Below are 22,771 nucleotides of genomic sequence, written 5' to 3' on the forward strand. Positions count from 1 at the left end.
GCTTCGGTCATACTGGGAGGATACAGTGTATGTGGTGGTGAGTCAAAAAAGCCCTGACATCCCAGTTTATGAGATCAAGCCAGAGAGGGGAGGAAAAAGCCGCACAGTACACAGGAACCTGTTGCTTCCATGTGACAGTCTACCTGTAGAAAAAACAAACAGACAGGAGCAACACGAAAGACAAAAAAGCCTGAGACAAAAGGGGGTAGAAGCTCGACAACAGCTACTACAACAAGACACAGACATAGAGAGTGAAGATGAGGGTGAGCTTGTGTGGAGGTTTCCACAGCAAAACAGTACCACCAGCATTATCCCTCCAACCCTGGAATCTCTGGTGGGTGAACAACAACTGGGGGAGCCTCAAACAGCTGACTTCGACCCTTTCTTACAGGACCACAGAGAGGTACACGAACCTGAGTTGCAGACAGCAGAGCAACATTACAACCAACAGGAGTCACAGGATGAACAAATATCAGATGAACAACAAGATGAGCAAGGAGACAGTGACTCCAACAGTGAACAAAGGTTGTCACCTGTCCTCAGACACCTGAAGAGAGAGCAACGTCAGCCCAAAATGCTGACATATGACATATTAGGACAACCCACAGTCAGACAAGCTGATATGGACAGTGTTAAGATAGGCGCTATTTGCACTCAGACTGTGGAGGCCTTGGTGGCCTGAAGATATACCAGCAAGGTGTGAGAGAGAGTAATAAGAAACTGATCCAAAATGAAGACATTAACATGAACATTGTGACAAGCAGAACAGAGCAAACGTAGCACCAAAAGACAATGGACAGAATCTAACACTCATTCTTATGGTGTGTGCTAACTTGTCACATGCTGAACATATGATGATGATGACCATCTGTAAAATTGCCTTAATATGTAAACAAAGTTAAGTGTGGTAACAGACTAGTGTATTGTTGGCCGAATATTGAGTCTGGTTACAGTCGAAAATTCGTAGTAATATGATAAACTTGTTTACTAACCTTGAGGGAGAAAAATGGTTACTTGGCACAACATGATTCATGATTAGCTTCTACTATGAGTTTTAATTTGCTGAATGCAAATTGTTGAATTGCAATGTTTCATTGAACAGATGTCAGAAGTATGTCTAACCATAACTGTTACTCAGGGATAGGTATACTAGTAGTACACAAGAAATGTACTGACAACAGCAAACATGTTCAAAGAGTTTGGGGAAAAAAATAGTAGGAAGCCTTTTTTTCTTTTTTTTTATTAAGTAGGGGAGGGTGTGGCACCCTGAGTATTTTGAGCATTAAGAACAAGTCTCAGATGTGTTCCTTATTTGTTCGTGCCCCCCCATCATCTTTTTTGCTATTTGTTGTGACAGTAGTTTGCATCATAACACAGAGCAAAAAGCTCATTTGCTCCCACCTGATGTGATGTTAGGGCGATATTTAGTTTCGCCAGTAGGTGGCAGTGGCGGCTCAGACAAACGGGTGACTGGCAAAATAATCCCTCACAAAAGTCAAAGGAGCTTGCAAAGAAAAGCGTCTGGACTTCTTTAAGTTGCTTGAAGACGTTTCACCTCTCATCCGAGAAGCTTCTTCAGTTCTAAGGTCAAATGGCCGGTTATCCTAATTGGGCGTTTATAAAGTCAGCAAAGAGGCACAGAAAAGAAGATCAGACACCAGCGAGGGAGGATAAGAAAGACAGACACAACAACATTGTCATCCCCTATGTAACCGGTGTATCAGAAAAACTCAGGAGAGTTTTCTCCAAGCACGACATCCCAGTGTACTTCAGACCCAGCAACACACTCAGACAAAAACTGGTTCACCCGAAAGACAAAACTCCAAAACACAGACTTAACAACGTGGTGTATGCTGTACAGTGCAGCGAGGAATGCCCACACCTCTACATTGGAGAGACCAAACAGCCACTTCACAAGCGCATGGCACAACATAGAAGAGCCACCTCCATAGGACAAGACTCAGCAGTTCATCTGCATCTAAAGGATAAAGGTCACTCTTTCGAGGATGCCAATGTTCACATTTTGGACAGAGAGGACAGATGGTTTGAAAGAGGAGTGAAAGAAGCCATCTATGTCCACTGTGAGCGACCATCTTTGAACAGAGGCGCCACAGTAGGAGAATGGGGGTGTTGTTTCCATTCTATCCTCTGGTAAATCTGACATCTGTTCATCTTGACTATGTCTCCTGTACTTTGTGCAGTTTGTGCACTTGTAGATGTGAGAAGCAACTGCATTTCTGCATCCTGTGATCCATACTCTATTGGAGCGCAGCTCAGTGACAGTTATTCCTCTACCTTGATGCTGCACCTTTTCGTGGTACTGTTTAATAGGTAAACACAACATGACTTGATTTGGAGATAATGGCAGGATGTTTGATATATGGGTGTAAAGTTGCTCTTGTCCTCCCACCCTAAGTACTCCCTGCTCATCAACAAATGCACTTAGGCTGTAGAGCTTGTGTGTCTTATCCTTCAGTTGAATGTCCTTTCCTCAAGTCAAGTCCTTGATTTCTTTGCTGAGTGTGTTTTCTTGTGCAAGTTTTATTAGGAACAGTTGTGCTTCTTGTCTGTCCTCAACACTTGTGTTTTCACTTTTTGTTTGTGTGACTCCTGTAAAATCTTTCACAAATTTCTGTAGATGAGCAATAGCTTTAACAGCTCTTCTCCAGTCTGAGAATTTGGTGAGACGGTCTAGTGCTGTTCTCTTTTCTTCTAGTTTGGTGTTCTACACATGTACTGTTTTTAGCTCTGGATCGTTGGGCTTGACTTCAGTAACCTTGTCATTTTCAGTGGGTAGCTCACCTTGCCACAAAAACTCTGGACCTTTAAACCAGTTAGAGTTGAGTAGCTGTTGGACACTTGATGCGTGGTCTGCAGGATTACTTTCAGATGGTACATGATGCCGCTGTCGTGGGTTTGTGAGTGACATTATCCATTGAATCCTATTTGCCACAAACACGAGAAATCTCTTTGCATCATTATTCAAGTTTCCCAACACTACCTTGGAATCTGTCCAGAAGTGTTCTTCAAGATCGCTTATCTCCAGTTCATTTCTTAACATTACACTTGTTCTTGCTGCAACTACTGCAGCCGTTAACTAAAGTCTAGGGACAGCAGTGACTTTGGTTGGGGCTACATGTGCCTTTCCCATGACCAGGGCATTCCTGCTAAGATTGTCCCATGCTGCTCGCAGTGTGTTTTTGTAAACGCTTCGTACCTTTGGATGTGACTGTTCTGAAATAACTACATTTTCCGTAGCCTGTCACACCAGCGTCTGAAAAATGGTGTAGTTCACACTGTGCAGTGTCTGTGTTTGCAGGTAAGACACGTCTTTGAACTTTCACCTTTGACAGGTTTTGAAGATCTAGGATTCCCACAGTGACAGTGTTGATCTGAGAGTGGCTCGTCCCATTCTACTTTCTCTTGGCATAACTGTTGCAGGATTTGTTTTCCTCTTAGGATGAAGGGTGCCACAAATCCCAGTGGGTCATACACTGATGCTATTGTGCACAGAATTCCTCTTCTTGTCATTGGGTGCTCTTTTACAGTTATTCTGAACTGAAACTCATCAGAAGAAATGCACCACTGAACACCAAGTGGTCTTTCCATCAATAGATCTAAGTCCTTAATACTTTCAGCACTCTCTTCTCCCAACAGTGACTTTATCAGATTTTCACAGTTTGATATGAACTTTGTGTAATCTTAGTTTACCCTTGCTACACAGTTCTCTTGCCTCTTTCACTAGTTTTATTGCTTCAGCTTCTGATATAACACTTACAAGTCCATTGTCTACATAAAAGTTCCTCTGAATGAACCTCACTGTGTTTGGAGTGAACTTTTCCTCACATTGCGTGGCTAGATGATTTAAACCAAAGTTGAAAGTATTAGGCCTTAATGTAGGGTCCAGTAGGTGGCAGTGTTGACCAAAGAATGCTTAATTTCACTGTCGTCTCAGTTTTTAACCCTCCTGTTATGTTGTTTCTCTGGTACAGCAAGGATATCATATCCCTGAGTCAGTTTGTTTAGCCATCCAAAAGTGTCAAAACCCAAAAAATTCCAGTAAACTTTGTTGATATCTTATTATCAACTCCATTACTGCCCACAGGAACAGGAAAGTTCACAACACCTGCGTTCTTGCACTTTACACATGAGGTCAATAGAATACGGTGTGTGTGTGTGTGTGTGTGTGTGTGTGTGTGTGTGTGTGTGTGTGTGTGTGTGTTGGTGAAATATGTCTCACAGTTACAAAGACAGATGTAGTTTTAGACCCCTTCAGCCTCCACTTTGGCTGCCAGGTCAAACCATTTTCATTTTATATGCTGGTTACACTTTTTAATCCAAGCAGAAATTTCGTATTAGAAAAGTCTTTTTAACAATTTTCTTTTTACATTTTAAAACTTGAAATCAGGTCAATTCATCATAATGGGAGGGTTAAAGCCCTTTTCACACATTAACATCTATTAATCTGACAGCATCTCTACATGTATGAATCTGCACCTTCGTCACTTTCATTTAAAAAAAACTGTAGCCAGCTATTTTACTACTTTTGACCTTGTAACATTTATCATTTCAAACATAGCACAAGTCTAAAAGCAAACCTGATAGGCAATCATAAGATTAACTGAATGATACGTCACCTACTGTGTGGACTGACAACCGAATCAAACCAGCAGCAAACAATTAGCCATGGGTTATACTGAACCACAAAATCTACAGACTGAACCAAATGATAGGTGAGCACTCAGACAGTCTAGTTAGTGCTGTCACTTCCTGAATAGTGGAAAATAGTTATCTATGTGCGGGCTGCAGGTGCGTTGTTCTGTGACGTCACTGAAAATGTTTCCAGGCTTTCTCTGTGTGGTGTCTGCACTCCCACGGGTCAGACATGCCAGTTAGGAGAAAACAGGAGAACACAGGGATGAATGGGGCAAGAAAGCTTAATTGACAAAACTATTATTGCTACCAAGAAGCAGAAGACAAAACTGAAGTAAAAGGATTCTGTGAAGATAAAGAATCAAATCAAATCCATTCATTTAATTGAGAATTCAAGTTTATTTATGTGGCTTTGAATGCAAACAACAGCTGCCTGTCTCTAATACTGTAAGGTAGTCCTTACAGTATTAGAGACAAGGCCAGCAATCTGATGATCCCCTATGAGCAAGCACTTGGCAACTGTGGGAGGAAAACTCCCGTTGGGAAGAAACCTCCAGCAGAACCAGGCTCAGGAAGGAGCAGCCATCTGCCGTGACTGGCTGGGTTTTCAACTGTTGTTTGCATGACTGAGATGGTAAGAGCCTAATTAACCCCATTATACACCAATATTATCAAAATATCATATACACTGATATTTTCTTATGTTGTTAAAAGGTTTAAAATATAGACATTAGGTTTGTCTTCATTTTTTCCATTTGCATAGAGGAAAATTAACGGTTTGATCTTAAAAATCGAAGAAACTCAACTATCATGAGTTGAAGTTCGAAGAGGAACACAATTGAATTTGAAGTGATACGTAACAGGTCTGCTGAAATATCTATCATCACTTCTATTACCAAAGATCTGACCTCGTCGCCCATTTCCCAGAACATGTGACAAATGGCCTCAGTTGCTGAATTGCACAGGTTAAACACTGTGGTAATGAATTGTTCTAAACATCCAGTTACTCTCCTGGTGATAGAAACCTCGCTATGAGGAATCCCATTATGTTCTTGTCTCCCTTCCAAAGGAGGCCTGTCTCTGTTCACAATTTCATCATGGTGTTCTGAGACTCTTTGACTATATCTTAGGTCTGAGATCCTGGTGTCAGCAGGGTCTGATGCATCTTGATTTGAATTTTCCTGCAGCTGATGTCTTTGAATCACAGAAGGCTGCTGCTGCATATTTTCAGGGTGAAGAATTTCACACCCTTGCTTTAAACCGCTATTCTGATTGTGCAGTCCTCTGAGTTTGCTGAAGCGGGGTTGAGGTATATGCTGATCTGGCAAAGGTACCTCATGTTCCGCGTGTAAAATTTGGTTACCACCGCGAACAGTTTGGTCAGCAGTGGGTGAACGTTGGTCATTAAATCCCAACGTTTTTCTCATTTTTTTGTGAGCATAAGTGCCCACAGAGCAAATCGCGCCCCAAACGGAGTTTGACATGTTTACAGATGATGAGTTCTCTATTTCTTTCCTTAATTCTTGCAGTACTGCGTTATAGCGCTTAAACAAGCATTTAGCGTGTGTTATCATGTGACTCAAAGGTCTATTTAAGGACTTTTGGGGATCAAAGAGAAGTTTTCTCTGTGTGACGTCACCAGGTGTACATAAACACGTGCCGACGGCAACAATCTGGTTACCGTGGAAACCAGTCGTGCATTTTTTCCGCAGTTTAAAACTGCTCGTGACTGTGGCGATTGAAAGACGTGATTTATTTATATTTGCTAACTACAAGCGCAAGATTAAGGAAAACTGTTATCTACGTGCGGCCGTCCTAAATATTATTAGGTGACTGTGGTGTAACAGTAAATGTTTCCGGTTTCAAAGCCTCAGGTTTTTGCTGTGTCTGCATGTTCACACTGCGCCTGCTGCAGGTCAGACAAATGGATACATAATAAAAATAATATTCATTGTATAATGATTGTAGCATATATATATATATAGCTGGAGAAATACCAAGGGCTCAGAGAAGAGCTCGACAGGATGTGGAGGGTGAAGGTAACGGTGGTCCCCGTGGTAATCGGAGCACTAGGTGCGGTGACTCCCAAGCTAGGCGAGTGGCTCCAGCAGATCCCGGGAACAACATCGGACATCTCTGTCCAGAAGAGCGCAGTCCTGGGAACAGCTGAGATACTGCGCAGGACCCTCAAGCTCCCAGGCCTCTGGTAGAGGACCCAAGCTTGAAGGATAAACCGCCCGCAGGGGGCGTGCTGGGTGTTTTTTTTTTTTGTATGTATGTATGTATGCAGGTTCTCTATAAGAGCTGCTGATGTAAACGTTGCTCTCTAATTCCAGATATTCAGATGGACCGAGAAATGATTACAAGTTAAAATACAAAAGTAAAGAATTGTTTTAAAAAGAGTGATCTATCTCATTGGTGCTGAGTTTCATAACTCAACTTCTGAGTAAAAGATGTAGAGCAGGAGTCCCCAATCCCAGTCCATGAGGGCCGGTGTCCCTGCAGGTTTTAGATGTGTCCTTGATCCAATACAGCTGATTTAAATGGCTAAATTACCTCCTCAACATGTCTTGAAGTTCTCCAGAGGCTGGTAATGAACTAATCATTTGATTCAGGTGTGTTGACCCAGGGTGAGATCTAAACCCTGCAGAACACCGGCCCTCGCAGACTGGGATTGGGACCCCTGATGTAGAGTCATAGGTTGAGTTAGTTTGACGAAATATTGGTTCAGAAGTTGTGACTCAGCAGTAGGGTTGGTGATGTGTCGGGTTCTTTAATTAACTCCACAGCTTGGCTATTTCTATTGGGTCATAGGTCGGTTAGCTTTGATCAAATATTGGGTCAAATTTTACCCAATTCGTTGGATTAAAGACAAGCCTCAGAAGAAGCCACATAATTTTTTCACAAACTGCCACTTTCAACTAGACTTTCACCTGATAAGATATAACTCGACTTTCTTCTACAATGAATGTAATTTAATACCTTACAGATAATGTTTGTGTTAGCCTTTTGGTTTTTAGTTAACATGCAAGGCTAAGTTGTTAAAAGTATTAGCTGCTGAGGCTGAGAATGTTGGCTACGATCAGACCCTACTCAGTATACAAAAGCTTCTGCTTTATGTGTTGTTTATTTTAGAAGAAATTTACATAAGTTTTTGCTTGTCCAACTTCAGAGATGAAGGCAATTTTGGCATCGTCAATAGCAGATCAGTTTCCATGTTTAGGGGACTGCCATGGCACAGGATATGTAAGTATCTACACTTAAATGACACAACAACAATTTAAAAAAAACAAAACTCTTCAGTTTTTCAATCAGTATATTAAATACCATTGTGATTAAAAAAACAAAACAAATAGTCTTTATGTATTCAATTTCCAAATGATCCATATTATAGATGCACAAATAATTAAATACGTTGCAGATCTATTCAGAACTTGTCAAAAAGGTTTGTATAACTTAATGACAATTTAAAGTGTGTAAAAAAATCTAACATTTGATCTTGACTTAGGCTACGTCCACACGTACCCGGGTATTTTTGAAAACGCAGATTTTTCTATGCGTTTGCACCTTTCGTCCACACGTAAACGGCGTTTTCGGTCACTGAAAACGGAGATTTCTAAAAACGCCTGCCAGGGTGGATATTTTCGAAAACTCCGTTTTTGCATTTACGTGTGGACGAGGAAAACGGAGAAAACGCAGCGTCATAGGTGTGCGCCTTTTTTGACGTCACACTGTGCGCCACATTATTGTTTCGGTGAAATGAATTTCTACAATACTGTTACCGTTAATTGTACTCTCTGCAGTGTTTAAATGCTTACATATACACACACAGTTACTGTCCCTCCACACATACGACTCGTTTCTGCTTCTATGCCCCATCTTTGTTTACTATTTCCCACCGAGGCTCCTAGACTTCTGATTGGCCAACATTTCTACACGGTTAGGAATATATCGCCACCTGCTGCTTTGGCATGTTCCTAGCAGCGTTTTCCTTCATTTCTGCGTTTACGTGTGGACGGGATTATTTTTAAAAACGAAAACGGAAAATCTCCGTTTTCAAAAATACCCGTGTACGTGTGGACGTAGCCTTAGTCCAATCTTACAATTAACTGCAACCATTCACAACCAAAGACTGGTCTGCTTCATTGTTCTTTTGTCCTATCTGAGCAAATGTCAAGCATACTGTTGGAGCTCATCACTCCAGAGTTAAAGAAGTTAAAATGTTGCTCATAAAGATGGATGAAATGATCTGATACGTAGGCGTACTTGTGTGTAATTGCGTTCTCGTGGACTTGTGATACGTCGTCAGTCGTAGTACTTTTCCAATTCAAAGTAGGCATCAAGCTGAGTACGCTAAAAATTCCCAGATGTGTACTCACTCCTGTCGTTTTGTCAAGCATGCATCGGTGGTGACTTGGGTGGACTTGGTGGTACAGCCAAATATCCCAGAATCCATTTCGCAAGAGTTCTGTGGAAATGGTTGAGGAGAAGACCCACAAAGTTAAATACTTCTTTAGTTGTAATATGCAGTGTATTTTCAATGAATTTTATGTGAGAATATAGGTATTTAAATTCTAATGTTTAGTACATTTAACAGTAGAGACCCTACTTATAAATTTCCTGTGCTTTTTTTCGGAGATGCCTTGCCTGCCAAATAGCAAGCACGAGGTTCAGTGTGCCCGAAGAAAACGGCCTTATCTCGACATTTCATTTGGAAATTTGCCACAATCTCTAAAGCAGGGGTGCCCAATCCTAGTCCTCGAGAGCTACCGTCCTGCAGCTTTTAGATTCATCCTTGTTCCAACACACCTGAATCAAATGAATGTCTTGTTATCAGGCCTTTGCCAAACTTGATGACATGCTGAAGAGGTCATCAAACCATTTGATTCAGCTGTGTTGGAGTAGGGATGCATCTAAAAGCTGCAGGACGGTAGCTCTCGAGGACTAGGATTGGGCACCCCTGCTCTAAAGGCTCTGATATAAATCGCTTTGGTATTTTTAATAGCCAGTCGTTCACACAAATGTTACACTGTCCTATATAATGTTTAAAAATCCTCAATTCATTTGAAGTTTCTATGAACATTAAGTTTTAATAGAGCACCTGATTGCTTTGCTCATTATTCCCTATTATAAAAGCTATTCTTTGCTTGAATTATTATTATTACTATGGAATATTTAACGTTTTATATTTTAATCAAAGGACACGCGAGGAAACACGGGCTCTCATTGAGTGGCGGGCAGCAAATGAGAGCCTTTTTACTGGAAGGAGAAATTCCTGCAAGACTAGATGGGAGTAAGTACTGATTTTGAGTGCTCCCTGTGTTCAAGGGAAGGATTAGAGCAACACCTCTATTATGATAAATACCTATTGAAGTGACAGTGCCACATTCTTTTCCCTCAGGGACTTTGTTAGCTCTTCAGGCTATAACAGCCAAACAAGCAAAAAAAAAAAGTGGAGCAACCTGAAGGCCAAATACAAGGTAGTGTACCCGTTCCTATCTGATTCCTTAGATTGGTTTAAAAAAATACTTTACTTGTTTACCATTCCCTAAATGTAAGTTCCTCTTCTTCGTTTTTTTAAATAAAATGTACTTTGCAATTTAATAATACAGTCAATGTAACTGTGATAATATAGCAATTAATTCATATTTTCTTAGGGACCCATCTACAGGGAAGGGTGTAGAGGCAGGTAGCCCGACTGCCTCCACCTGGCAGCGCTACAATATGATGGATGCTGTGATCCAGCGGCAGCACTCAAGTCTACCAGCAAACCTGACTTTCACTACAGGTGATACAATCAGCACTACACCATAGACCCCTTCTACAGAAGAGTCAAGGAAGAGGCCCAGGGACAGCCAGGCTATCCTACCATTTTTAAAAGACCAACCAGAAAGAGAGGAAAACAGAGAGAGACAGGCTCTGGCTAGGGAGGAAGAGAGGGAGAGGGCAGCTACTCAAAGGGCAGAGTGATATCTGTCACTATTTGAGAAACTTGTTGACAAATTTTAAATAAAGCACTTTAAATGTCAAATGTGAAGTGAGTTTTTTTCCGCGTGTGTATCAGGGTGATCTCTTTACTAAAAGTAAAACAAATCATTTAAACAAGTGTAACATTTATAATAATGTTTACATTAAATTCAACCTATACAATCATGAACACATGAGGTTTATAAAAAATACACAAATATACAAAAAAGAACACTTAATGCACACTATTTACAATTTGAACAAATAGATTCCATACTCATACAGCAACACTAATTAGGAGAAAAATATGTAACTTTTTTTTTTTTTTTTTTTAAACCAACAGCAGGGTATTTCTTGTGGTCTTAGCTGCTGTTTGAACATGACTACATCATGCAGGCAGCTGTTCAGGAGAAGACACTTGTGCAGCAAGCCTGGCTCAGACACAGGTTCCTGAAAACTCCCTGTCTGCACCTGTGCCTTCAACTGTTTTGGCTTCTTGTCATGCTTGTGCCGCCTCCTCCTCCCCTCCTTCTTCTTCGTAGACATCATGTGTTGCCACACAGATATTATGTGGAGGATGCAGCAGGCCCCCACAACTTTGGGAGGAAACAGAGGCCGACTCTCAAGGGCTCACAAGAAGATGGAGTGCCAGCATGTTTTGAGGATGCCAAAAGTAGGATCTATAATATTTCTGGCCTTTGCTGAGCTCTGGCTCTGCGAGTTTCACTGTTTCTCTGTCGGGGAATTCTCTCACACTCAAACTGTGAAATATGCTCCACTCCAGTCCACTGAATGGCTGTGGAAAATATGAAAGAGGACATAACTTTACATATTAGCTTCTAACAATTTAAGCCCAAAGAGTCATCCTGAGAAATGTCATTTACTATGCAGCATTTCATTATCATGTTAAAAAACAAACAAAGAACCCTACATACTGCTGAAATTGCTCCTCTTTGAGATTAAAATATCTCATTACATTAACAGAAACACTGACATCCCTGCTCTACAGCTTTGCATTCAGGGGGTGTCCTTGTCACAAAGATCAATTCAGACACTGAAATCTTTTCAATTTTCTTTTTTTATTAATTTAAATTTTTTTTCCAGATGTCAAACACAAAGTATAAATATCAGCACCTTGAAATACTCTGCATTAAATCTACTGTGATGGCTTAAAAAAAGTTGGAGGTCCAGCAGCTTTGTATTGAAGCTCCCTCACACCTACAATTACATTTTTAGTGTTGAAAATAATAAATTTTAGCTGTCAAAATAAATATCTGAGAATCTTTACCAATAACACACCATTACATTTTGATCACTTCAGCTGTTGGTTATCGGCGACTGCAAAAGTTACCAGCCTGGCAGAGGGCAGCAGAAACCTAATTTAGATTTCATCAAAATAAAGCTTCTTAGAAAGTAACACGTCTATGACCTGGATAGAAAAGAACCGCAGATTGAATACAAAGGATCGATGTAGCCACTGAAATGAGAAAGAAAGGGCAAGCCTTTGCTGTTCCAGGACAGCATGAGCTGAATGGAAAGGAGAAAAAGTGGAGGGTTTGGAGGCTACGTCCATCTTTTGCATACAGTCTATCATCTAAACAGAGAGGCAAGTGTATAACTGACCAGCAGCAATACTCTTAACAGTCATCTGATGAGACACATGTTTCAGGAGCTTTTTAAAGGTGACGTATTACACATAAGAGCCAGGTAAAATGAGCTGTTATGAAGAGTGTTTAAGAGAATTTCTGCTCTCCACTGGTCTAAATGCAGCTTTGACGAAAGTCAACAATCATGTGTCTTACCATTTTGTTCAATCATCATTATTACATTCATGAACCAGGCTTATAGCAGCTGGTATTCTTGTTCATCTAAATATAAGAAAAAACCCCAGAGAGATAACATAAACTGATCAATATTACTATCAATTTCCCTTCAAGTCCATCATACATAATCAAAGCAAACCCTGGAAAATAACAACCTAAAGCAAACATTGATGATATAACTGCAATTGTGCAATATTTAGAGACAAGTTATCTGCCGTGGTCACACAATGCTCTTATAACACTGTAATAAAACTTAACTCATAGATCAACATGTGGCATACACCAATCAGGCATAACATTACGACCACTAGCAAAGTGAATAACACTGATTCAGACTATTCAACACGGAGGCCACACCTGGCATCTTGGTGCCAGATATCACGTGATGGGTCAGGGCCGCTTTGGCAGCAAAAGGGCGACCAACACAGTATTAGTTAGGTAGTCATAATGTAATGCCTGATTGGTGTATCTGAAAGACTGAAATGAGACAGAAAAAGGAGCCTTTCGTTCAATAAGGTCAACCTGACAGAGAGAAATAGCAGAGCCTTAAAATTTTCCATGATAGAGGACTTTTGTTCAATAAATTATTACATTATTTCTCCAAGAAGGAGCTGAGGCTGCTTTTATCTTAATGCTACATAAAGTATAGTTGTGTAGCGTTTAGGGAGTGGGTATGTTTTGGACAGCTAAATCTGAGGTTTCTTTGTGAGCCACTTCCTAGTCTTTGTGGTTTGTTGAAAACGAAATGGACAGTGGCTGCGGCTCCTCTCTGGAACCACGCTGTTAGACAATAACTAATTACATTATTTCTCCAAGAAGGCGCTGAGGCTGCTTTTAGCACGGCGGGCCTTCTCTATGCTCTCAAAGGTTGGAGTCCCTTGAGGCAACTGTAGACGGTCATTTTCAGTCTCCATGATATTCTCAGCTTCCCCTAAAGAGATCATGAAAAACACATTTAATGGGCATAATTAGTGACTGCAATCTTTTTTAAAAATGTAATTAATGAATAACTAAACAATATTTTTTAAACATTTAGATGCATTATTTGGTAAAAAGTAAGGAGCATTTTGGTTCTGTACATTACCACAATTAATTTTAAATATAACAACTCAGATCCAGTTGAACTGCTGACTGTCAGCTTTAATTCAGTGGGTTGAACAAAAAGATTGCACAAAAATGTGAGAACTAAAATGCAATCCCATCATAAGTAACTGGACAAATGAAATAAAATTTATTAATTTGACCACGTTTTCTGTTCCGAGGAAAATCTTGCTAATGCAAGCGCCACACCTCAAATCAACTCCAGGGCTTCTATCTGCTTAATTGATAATGACATAACAAAGGAAGTGCCCACACCTGACCATGAAATAGCCTTTCAGTCAAATGTCCAATTACTTTTTGTCCCTTTAAAAAGTGGGGGGCACATGTTAAAGGGCCGAAACTCCAAAACCTTCATCCGATTTGAATGTGGATTTTCTCATATGAAAGCTGAGAGTCTACACATTATATAGATGCCCATCATAGTGGAAAGTGGAAATTGTTTTGGTAAACAGACACTATTCACGTATTCATATATATGGGCCTAACTGTATATCAGAGCCTGGGTCTTCTGGATATAGTGAGTCTCTGTTCTGCTGTTCAAAGTAAAATAATCCTCTAAAACCAAAGCAAAGAATCACTATATAATGCTTGATAAGGATTTATTCATCTATTTGTGCACCCTCTTTTTAAATGTTAAACAGGTTTCCTTAAGATGATGATGACTGTAAGTGTGTAGCTTTACCTCTCATACGATAAATAAGTGTTCCATAGGCGCTGTCCATCTGGTAGGCAAATATGAAACTGAGCGGTATGATGGGAGCCAGCATGCCCGGGTTCTTTCTTTTAATAGCTCTAAAGAAAAATGATGATAAATAGAAGACAATATTTAACTGGAAAGATAAAAGCACGAGACAGAGATGAATCTGTGTGAAAGTGAATCTGTGTGTGTTTGTGTCAGATCTTTGTGAGGTGTTAGAATCTCACCCTGCAGTTAGCCCCACTGTGGCCACCGCAAAGAAACTGCCAAAGTATTTCAGAAACTCTCTGGACCATGCGATCTGCATCGCCATCTGCCGCTCTCTCATCTGGTTCTGCATCAGAATCTGACGCTCCATCTGGGCACATGCACGCGCGCACACAGACACACAACAATAAATTAAGAAGAAATTATGAAATAAAAATTTCCCTGCTTGGTAAGATTTCATTGTCAGTTATAGTCAGTCATTACTGATTATAAATTACTGTTTATCAGAGCTGTAACAATCATCTGATTCATCAGTTAATTGTTTTATGAGAGTACACAGTTTAAAAGAGATCGCCATAAGCACCAAAGGCTTAGTACTTTTTTTAAAAAGCCCCTAAAAACTTGTAGGAAGTGTACATTACGTGAACAGAGATGTGATTAGTTGGGAGCACAGACTGAACTTCTATGTATGCTTGAGAAGTTTCTTTGGAATTTTTAATAACTCATGAAACTAAACCCTGGAATCCACTGCTGTAAACATGCCAACTACAAACACTACGCTCTAGGGAAGGAGGAAGTGACAAACTTTTCATCTCCACAATCTGGGTGTTTCATACTCCTGACATCGACTCTTGGCTGTACACTCTTTTAGTTCAATGGAAATTACAGGAGTGACTTCTGTAATCGACAGTGTTTGTTCTTTTAAAGCCAGTGTCCGCTGAAACAAACTAGTGAGTAATCTGAGCACGCTTAAGGGTGTCCCCCTTTAACGGCACATGCTGTGAATGAGTGAAGAACGCAATTATGAAAAGAAAGCATTTCCCACTCCTCCAGACCATGTGTATGAGCTGCAGAAGCGGGAAATGGGGTGACACGATCGCTGAAAGGTCAGCTCTCATGACAGTTTCATCTGGGTCACAAAAAAGGAAGTAAATGGAAGATAGAGGATGTTAAATTTGAATAAACTATCCTGAAACTCACTCCAGCAACTAAGTACATAGATGCTGCAGGGTCTCCATCTTATAAAAATGAAGCAGTTCAATATGTCGATATGCACAAATAAGTAATATAAGTAAAGATCACTGCACATCTTTTCTGCTCAGCCACCAGTTTCACATTATTAGTTACAGTTAGACTATTCCCTTCAGTCTGCATTATGTGAACAAAATGTTTTTTTTAAATAAATCTGCCACCATCACTGTGTATTGACGAGGACAAGAGGTGCTACATTTCTGGAACACTGTTCGTTTTGCTTATTTGTTGCACTATCACACAAACCCTTGGCAGGTCCTCCTTCACTATATCCACAAATCTGTTGTCTTCCTCTTTTCCTCCACCCTGGCAGCTCCATCTTCTACATCCTTTGTCCAGTATATCCACATGTCCATGCCTTTTAGCTTTGTCTCCAAAGCACTCAACCTGAAATGTCCCTCTGATGAACTCATTCCTAATCATGTCCTTCATGGTCACTCCAAACAAAAAAATCTTAACATCTTCAACTCTGTCACCTCCAGTTTTCCAAACCACACATCATAGCATCTTAAAAACCTTTCCTTTCAGTCTGCAACTATACATCATAAATTACCGCTGAAACTCTTCTCCACCCACTGTTACTTTGGATGGTTGGATGCTATTTAAACTCATCCACATTCACAACCTCTGCTCCTTCACCTTTCTGCCCATCATTTTTGTACTGATGCCAAATGACTCATGAGTGTTTATAATAATAAACACTTATAACAACAACAATAATAATGTGTCATCTACGTTAAAGGCTTCAGGGTCTTTGTATAACATTCTTTACCATTTTCTGTTTCTACAGGCTGTTTGTATGGGATAGCTACGAACCCATGAATGATAAATTAGCCCTATTAGTGTAGATGTGTAATTCAAAACTAGACAAACATATCTGCTGGTGGGAATATCAAAAGGAAAAGATTTGGTTTTGGCAAGCTCAGACAAGCAGCAGACTGTGAATCTGGGACAGGACTGGAAAAAGAAGAAATGAGTCGACCCACTCTGAAGGTGACATTTGTGAGGGGTGCAAGTATGAACACAAAGCGGGACACAACCTGGAAAACAGATGCACACAAATCATCATGATCTACACATTGGAAGAAGGAAAAGAAACAGATGTAACATGCGAGAAAGAAAAGCAGAGCAAATATATGCGGGAAATATGTGCAGCGGGTATTCCTGATAAATATTTCATGTTAGGGTTTTTTTTGTGGATTAGGGTTTTTTTTACATGTTTGCAAACTTTGACTTTTGGGCACTCTGTATGCTCTCATGCTTTTAAAAATGATTTGTCCAAAATTGGATATGGACCTTAAAACAGAATAATGTTCCTAAATGCACTAGTAAATCCACAAAGAAAGGACTCAAGGAGAAGAACTGAGGCGCCTAACCAATGCTAAGATTTCAATTCTATTGAAACTTTGCCAGGTGATTGAAAATAGGCATTTAAAAAAGCATCTTACAGTTACAGTAATTTGGAAAGATTTCAGAAAGCTTTGGCCCGTCTTTGAGTCCATCTTTGGTATCCAAAGAAAGTTCCTCCTGCTTAAGACAGCAATATGAACATCTGAGCCCAGTGGTGTATTTCCACAGAAGAGCTTTAAATCCTTTCTTTTGTGACTAAAAATGCCCAATTTTTTTTTTTTTTTTGTTTGGTCGGTGTTTGGGTTTTCCAACTTCACATAAATAAGATCTACTTTCTTTTCCTTTTTTTATGGAGGTCACTATAAAATGCTCTGATGTCAGTAGATATTTGCATCAGTTTTTTTCCTTGAAAGAAAACAAACCCCCCTACTATATATCCATTTTGACATTTTGATGACACCAATTCCTCATTCCTAGGAAGTCCATTCTCAAAATATGTGTACTGTACACATGAGCAGCCACAGGAGATTTTTGAAACTGTGTATCAGGCACCGAACTAGACCACACATTAGAATATGTATCCCCACCCTCCAGAACTGCTTTACAGCCTTGGATCCACATCTTACTAACACACTATAAGAGCTAGAAAGGTGAGAAGAGTGAGGTTAAAGCTGAGTGTATGCTCACCCCAGTCTAGAAGCCATAGCATGATCTTCACCGGTGTAACAAAGGCAGTGAGAAGCAGTCAGGCTTGTCACTGCCTTTTTTTGACTTTGGTGTGTATTAATACTTAAACACTAAAAGAAAGATGGTATGCGTTTCTTCATTAGGACAGGGATTTGTGTCAGTAACGCACAGTGATTACACTACTCAGACAATGAGCAGTGTAGTTAATTACCTCCTCCAGAGAGTAATTAAGTAACACAGTGCATTTATTCAGGTACTTTACATGGGTCTAAATGGATTTGGTTGTAGTTATAGAGATTAAAAATGTTTGCAGACCTACAGTTGTTGTGAATGTCTACTCATAGAGCTGAGACAAAAATAATGCAAATTAACTAGTGTACAATTTCAACTTAGTCCAACATCATTTCAGCATCTGTAACTAGTAGAGTTTCAAAGTATAAAGGTAAAACTTTTCATGGCTTCATGCTAAAGTTAATGTACCACAACAAATCAGATGATCATGCAGGGGTCAGGTGGGAAGGTTTTGAGAAATTTTATGTGTAAAAACAAAAATTTAAAATCTGCTTTTTTACTTGCACCATCTTTCACTAGATGGTGGCTTTAAACGCCACAGCAGAGGTCAGAGGTGATGTGCGAGTGGGTGCACTTTTACTCACCTGCAGCCGTGCATTCATTAGCATGAATTCTTGTTGCTTTTTAAAATTGTCATCCATAGATTTGGACAGTAGGGCACCCATGGCTGCGTTGGCGTTTCTGTGAATTAAACACGCAGTCATTCAAACGTGCTGCTCTGCTCTCATCACAACAACAAACAAAATTCCAGAGGCTTAGAAAAGCCACCTGCTTCAAACTGGATTTGTTTCAGCGTGTAGTGACCTCTTCAGTCCTTCAGTGTCTCTTCACTTCAGCTTTAGCTTTAAGCCTCAACTCCTATTTGAAGCTTTCCCGTTAAGTTAGCGAATAACAACACGACTACTGTCTTTAACTTAAATGAAAATGCTGCCCGTATAAACTTTAATATTTCATGGTAAGTTGGAGAACTTAAAATAAAAGCTTTACATACCCCAAAGACTTTGAAGACTTTAAGCTAAATGCTGGGGAAAGGACTCCGGGGTAGATCGTCAAAATAAAAGCTACGCGCACTGCCTTTTTAGCGGAAGGAAATGACGTCTTACTTCCGGCTAAACGTGAATTTTTTATTTTATATTATTCATTCATTTATTTGCATTCGAAATATAAAGAGTTGACTGAAATGAAAATAATAAATAAATAAAACATAAATAATAGAAAACAACATTTGACTGTAATACAATTAAAACACACAGGAAATCGTTTTTATAGGTTTTAATCTCAGTTTTCATTTTAGTCACATTTGTAAAATACTTATTTTAAAATAAACACAAAAACAAGTGGACAAAATCAACCAAAACAAAACAAATCTATGATGATTTTTTTTAAAGTAAGTATAGTAAGGGACAGACTGATTACTTGAAGGCTAAAGTGAGTTAGATGGTGTAGTTTGGCTCCCTCTAGTGGTCGTCATGGGTCACTTAAATAGTAGCGTTACATTATAACGTTTACTCGTTGACTGAATGGCTTGCTTTAAGATACGTAAACTCCGGGTGGTGGAGAGTTTTTTTTAAATAATAATAATAATAATAATAATAATAATAATAATAATAATAATAATAATATAGTAGCCTAGTAGTCTCTTAAAACCATTGGATTGAATGGTAACTGGGTTAATTATACAAGGGTTTTGCTTCAGATAGTTTTGTTTTAATCATAGACAGTATAGTTTTAATCTTGAATGACATGTTAGGTAACTAACAATGGAAATTATACATATATTAATGCATACGACACCAATTTGTAAGCTAAATATTTAACAGTGTGGATGGTCGATACATGACCAGCAGAGAGAGGGACTGACTTTCAAAATAAATTTCTGTCAGTTTTATTTATTTTTGTATTTGAAGAACGGAGTAGCATTAATTTAGCACTAGTAGTGATATAGTTTGAGATATACTTGGAGCTGCGGTGGACTTTGATGAATTCTGAAACTTCTTCTCTCCTGGAAGTGAAACAGAAGTTAAACTGCCAGATGAAATTTCATCTAGTCATGGCTGGAGTTTTTGGACTTTGAACCACCTGAGCCATCAGGTGTGACATGATCCTACCATGAATTCGTGGGAAAAATAGCATCCCATGCTTGTTCGTCTTCAGTTTTTCCCCTGTGAATTCATGAATCAAAAGCAAAATGAACTGGACTTATGTGATAGTTTCATGCTGCAGTGACTCATATCACGCCAAGCTATCATGTACCATCAGTGAATTGCAACGGCAGCGGGAACTTCTCATCAGTCACCTTCCTGGCAACTTCACGTGACAAACGCTAACTTAAATAAACCGTGTAGAGATATGTCACACAGAGAAGTCACAGTGTTAAGTACATGTGTGAACGGTCGTCACTGTGGACAAAACCTCTCCTTAATACATCTGTTTATTTTTCTTTTTGAATACAATAATTTACTTTGAAATTTTAATTAATTACATTTAAAGGAAAAATAAATAAAAGATGTCATGTCACTGTTTCAGATATCCTTGCCTCTCCAACACCGAGTCTTTGTCATAGTACCTTTTACAGACAGACAGCTGTTTTACCTGTTTTACTTCCGTAAGTGGAAAAAGACTGTGAAAATAAAGCTTCTCGTCACATTAGCTGATATTCCTGATTCAGCCAAGAGGTAAACACATGGGAAACCCAGAAATGTTTTATGGTTCCATGTTATGCAGGTTGGCACAGGATAATGTTTGGATGACACCCTGCTGTATATTCCACGTGAGAGATGACTTGATTAAACATGCAGGTAAAAATTCCCTCAAATAACATTTGTTCATTCAACTCCACCTCTCCAGCTTTCAGCACATGACTTTTTAAGTCTTGTGTAAACATCTTGGTTTTGCGTGTGTGTTGATTTAAACGGTACTTTTTACAAATACATTTACATGCCAAATGAAAATTCCACAGTATTGACTGCTCTGGGGTATTGTGTCAAATACATGTGACTTAAACTCAGTGGGCAAAATTCTGCTTTGTTTAAATTTACTCATTAATATTGCACTATGGCTTTTGTCTTTATATGCAATACTTATCATCAGAGTAGCTGTTATCTCAGGGTGGCATAGTGCTGTCATGGTTAGGACTGTCCCCTCACAGGAAGAAGGTCCTGGGCTTGGGTCCTGCATGGATTTTGGATGTTCTCCCCATGCCTTCCCGTGTGTGGGTTTACACTGGGTATTCCTGCTTCCTCTCACAGTCCTCTCACACTGATAGACTGCTGATCTGTCCAGGATATGCCCCAGTTTCTGGCTTTATAATGGCTGGAAAGCCCCCCAACCCCACGCAAACATGACTTGAAAAGTGGATAAGAAAATGGATGGATAAGAATTGCTGAGGCAGTAGTACTTTCAGAGCTTATTTAACAACTTCACAACCAAAGTTTGACTCAGCACCCACCTACAGCTCTTCTCATGGTCTTAATGCATGACCAGTACACAACTTCATCAGTCAATTGGTCAGTTAGCTGACTTTGAATGATCCCCTTAAAACTAATAAGTTGGCTTTGCTATATGAATTTTGCAACCCAACTTAATTTAGATCAAGTAGTTATGTATTTTATCTTATTCTTTTTCTTTCTTGATATTGTTTATTGTTGCCGTCATTAGTGATACTGAAAAAGTAAAACTTTAGTAGAGGAGCTTTGGTGGGATCCAACTTCTACCAGGAATGTGTCTGATTTACTGCCAGCACAGGAACCAAGCTCTAACTGGAACTGAAACAATGAGCAACAACCCTGGTGGAGTCAAATGTCTTCTCCAAGTCCACAAAACACATATAATGTAAACGTGTAGACACATAGCCACCTAGGTGAGGGGTTTTTAGGCATGTCCTGCTGGGAAGAAGACGTGGGGGAGACCCAGGACACACTGGCCTGGTGGCCTAGGAGGGGGATCTGTCTCTGCTTAGACTTCTACTCTGTTGACCCAGATCCAGAAAAGAAGATAGATGGATGGATAGATTCTGAGTTAAAAACGTAATCAAAGAGTTACAAAGACACTATTAATAACTGTAGGTTTTAGTTGTGTTACATGATAATAGACTATACTAAACACTTTTAAGGGAGAATGAGTATGACAAACACTGAGCTGAGGTTAATAAGATCATGTCTTGCTCATTACTTACCATCAACAGTGTATTACTATGATGTAGTAGAGGGGAAAACCTTAGGTACTGGCCCTGCTGCTGTTAAGTATGGAAAGGAAGGATGAAGCATTAATAAGCGCCACTGTGCTATTAATAAGCAACTAGCAACTTGTGAATGATAAATGTTTAACTTAGCATACTGAAAGTCAAATAATTACATGCAGCTAAAAAAGAACATTTAAATTATGAAGACAATGAAAAAAAATACAAAGTATTATTGTATAGTATTTAATTGTTGGTACTTTAACCCTGAGTCAAAGTATAAAAAAAAAAAACAACGACATCATTGACAACCCGATCTTAACCCTAACCCATGGTAGTAGTTAATTAGTTTTCTCAAGTCTTGATAACTAGAGAAATGTAACCATTAACCATTATAAGTGGTACATTAAATAAATAACTAAATACATCTTCTAAGAAAAAGTCCTTCTTGATTCTTTTCCCCAAGATATAGAGTTGGGATTATGACCTGATGCCTTAGACCGAGAGTTCAGGTGCTGCTGCTGGAATTTTACTTATTATTTACACTACAATATTTACACAGCCTATTTTCTTTAAGTAGAGGATGTCTTTGCTAACTCATTCATCACTGTTGATGATATTGTTAGAGTTTTACCTAGACTAATATTTACAGTAAGTGGTCAAACTGGGTGATACTAAGGTAGTATAAGAAATTCCCAATAAAGGACGCCATAGTTTGGGAGTCCTGACCACATAGACAGAAACAAGTGCGTTTAAAAAAAAAAATACCGAACCAGTATTAGTTTCGGACACAAGCTACAGGACTCGAATGTTGCTCAATATCTGTTTGCTGATCATTAATGTTTGAGCCATTATATTTGGAGGAGTTTACTGTCGGGAACACTTTGATCGCTTCTTTACTTACAGTAAACACAAGTCAGCTTCCGTGTGAACAGCGGAGAGTTAATTTCGAGCAAAACGTCGTATTTCCGTACAGGGTTGCCACGCCCCCTGCCTTAACTGTTC

At 39.4% G+C, this 22,771-nt stretch overlaps 1 protein-coding gene and 2 long non-coding RNA genes across 6 annotated transcripts; 1 reads left to right on the plus strand and 2 right to left on the minus strand.

The window, feature by feature from the left end:
• The first annotated feature begins 7,322 nt into the window (after nucleotides 1-7,322).
• Nucleotides 7,323-10,684, plus strand: LOC116335226. The gene is made up of 5 exons (XR_004200624.2): nucleotides 7,323-7,623; nucleotides 7,826-7,899; nucleotides 9,854-9,946; nucleotides 10,055-10,133; nucleotides 10,311-10,684. It is a non-coding gene; the product is annotated as an uncharacterized LOC116335226 (long non-coding RNA).
• A 24-nt stretch (nucleotides 10,685-10,708) lies between these two features.
• plgrkt (plasminogen receptor, C-terminal lysine transmembrane protein) lies at nucleotides 10,709-18,693 on the minus strand. 4 transcript variants are annotated; one of them, XM_031758837.2, is made up of 6 exons: nucleotides 18,581-18,693; nucleotides 18,174-18,270; nucleotides 14,469-14,599; nucleotides 14,227-14,336; nucleotides 13,246-13,374; nucleotides 10,709-11,416 (listed from the first exon to the last, which is right to left on the minus strand). In XM_031758837.2, exons 2-5 carry the CDS (start codon nucleotides 18,252-18,254, stop codon nucleotides 13,247-13,249), a joined length of 450 nt encoding a protein of 149 aa, XP_031614697.1. In that variant the 5' UTR covers nucleotides 18,255-18,270; nucleotides 18,581-18,693; the 3' UTR covers nucleotides 10,709-11,416; nucleotide 13,246. The 4 variants fall into 4 exon arrangements, with proteins under 4 accessions (XP_031614697.1, XP_039470567.1, XP_039470568.1 ...); XM_039614633.1 differs by lacking the exon at nucleotides 10,709-11,416 and having other exon boundaries at nucleotides 11,681-13,374; XM_039614634.1 differs by lacking the exons at nucleotides 10,709-11,416; nucleotides 18,581-18,693 and adding an exon at nucleotides 18,394-18,571 and having other exon boundaries at nucleotides 11,681-13,374.
• Nucleotides 18,694-18,847: 154 nt separating this feature from the next.
• LOC120441028 lies at nucleotides 18,848-22,768 on the minus strand. Its single transcript, XR_005613730.1, has 3 exons — nucleotides 22,671-22,768; nucleotides 21,764-21,823; nucleotides 18,848-21,601 (listed from the first exon to the last, which is right to left on the minus strand). It is a non-coding gene; the product is annotated as an uncharacterized LOC120441028 (long non-coding RNA).
• Between the last annotated feature and the right edge of the window lie 3 nt (nucleotides 22,769-22,771).

This window comes from Oreochromis aureus, linkage group 7 (genome assembly GCF_013358895.1).
Source record: "Oreochromis aureus strain Israel breed Guangdong linkage group 7, ZZ_aureus, whole genome shotgun sequence".
In the NCBI taxonomy this organism is placed as follows: domain Eukaryota; kingdom Metazoa; phylum Chordata; class Actinopteri; order Cichliformes; family Cichlidae; genus Oreochromis; species Oreochromis aureus.

What these genes read in the sequence shown, in the direction of transcription:
- plgrkt (XM_031758837.2), bottom strand. Translation starts at nt 18,254, where the DNA reads ATGGGTGCCCTACTGTCCAAATCTATGGATGACAATTTTAAAAAGCAA. An exon ending in TAATGAATGCACGGCTGCAG is followed by an intron (nt 14,600 to 18,173) that starts GTGAGTAAAAGT and finishes GCATGTGCCCAG; the next exon opens with ATGGAGCGTCAGATTCTGAT. An exon ending in ACAGTGGGGCTAACTGCAGG is followed by an intron (nt 14,337 to 14,468) that starts GTGAGATTCTAA and finishes ATTTTTCTTTAG; the next exon opens with AGCTATTAAAAGAAAGAACC.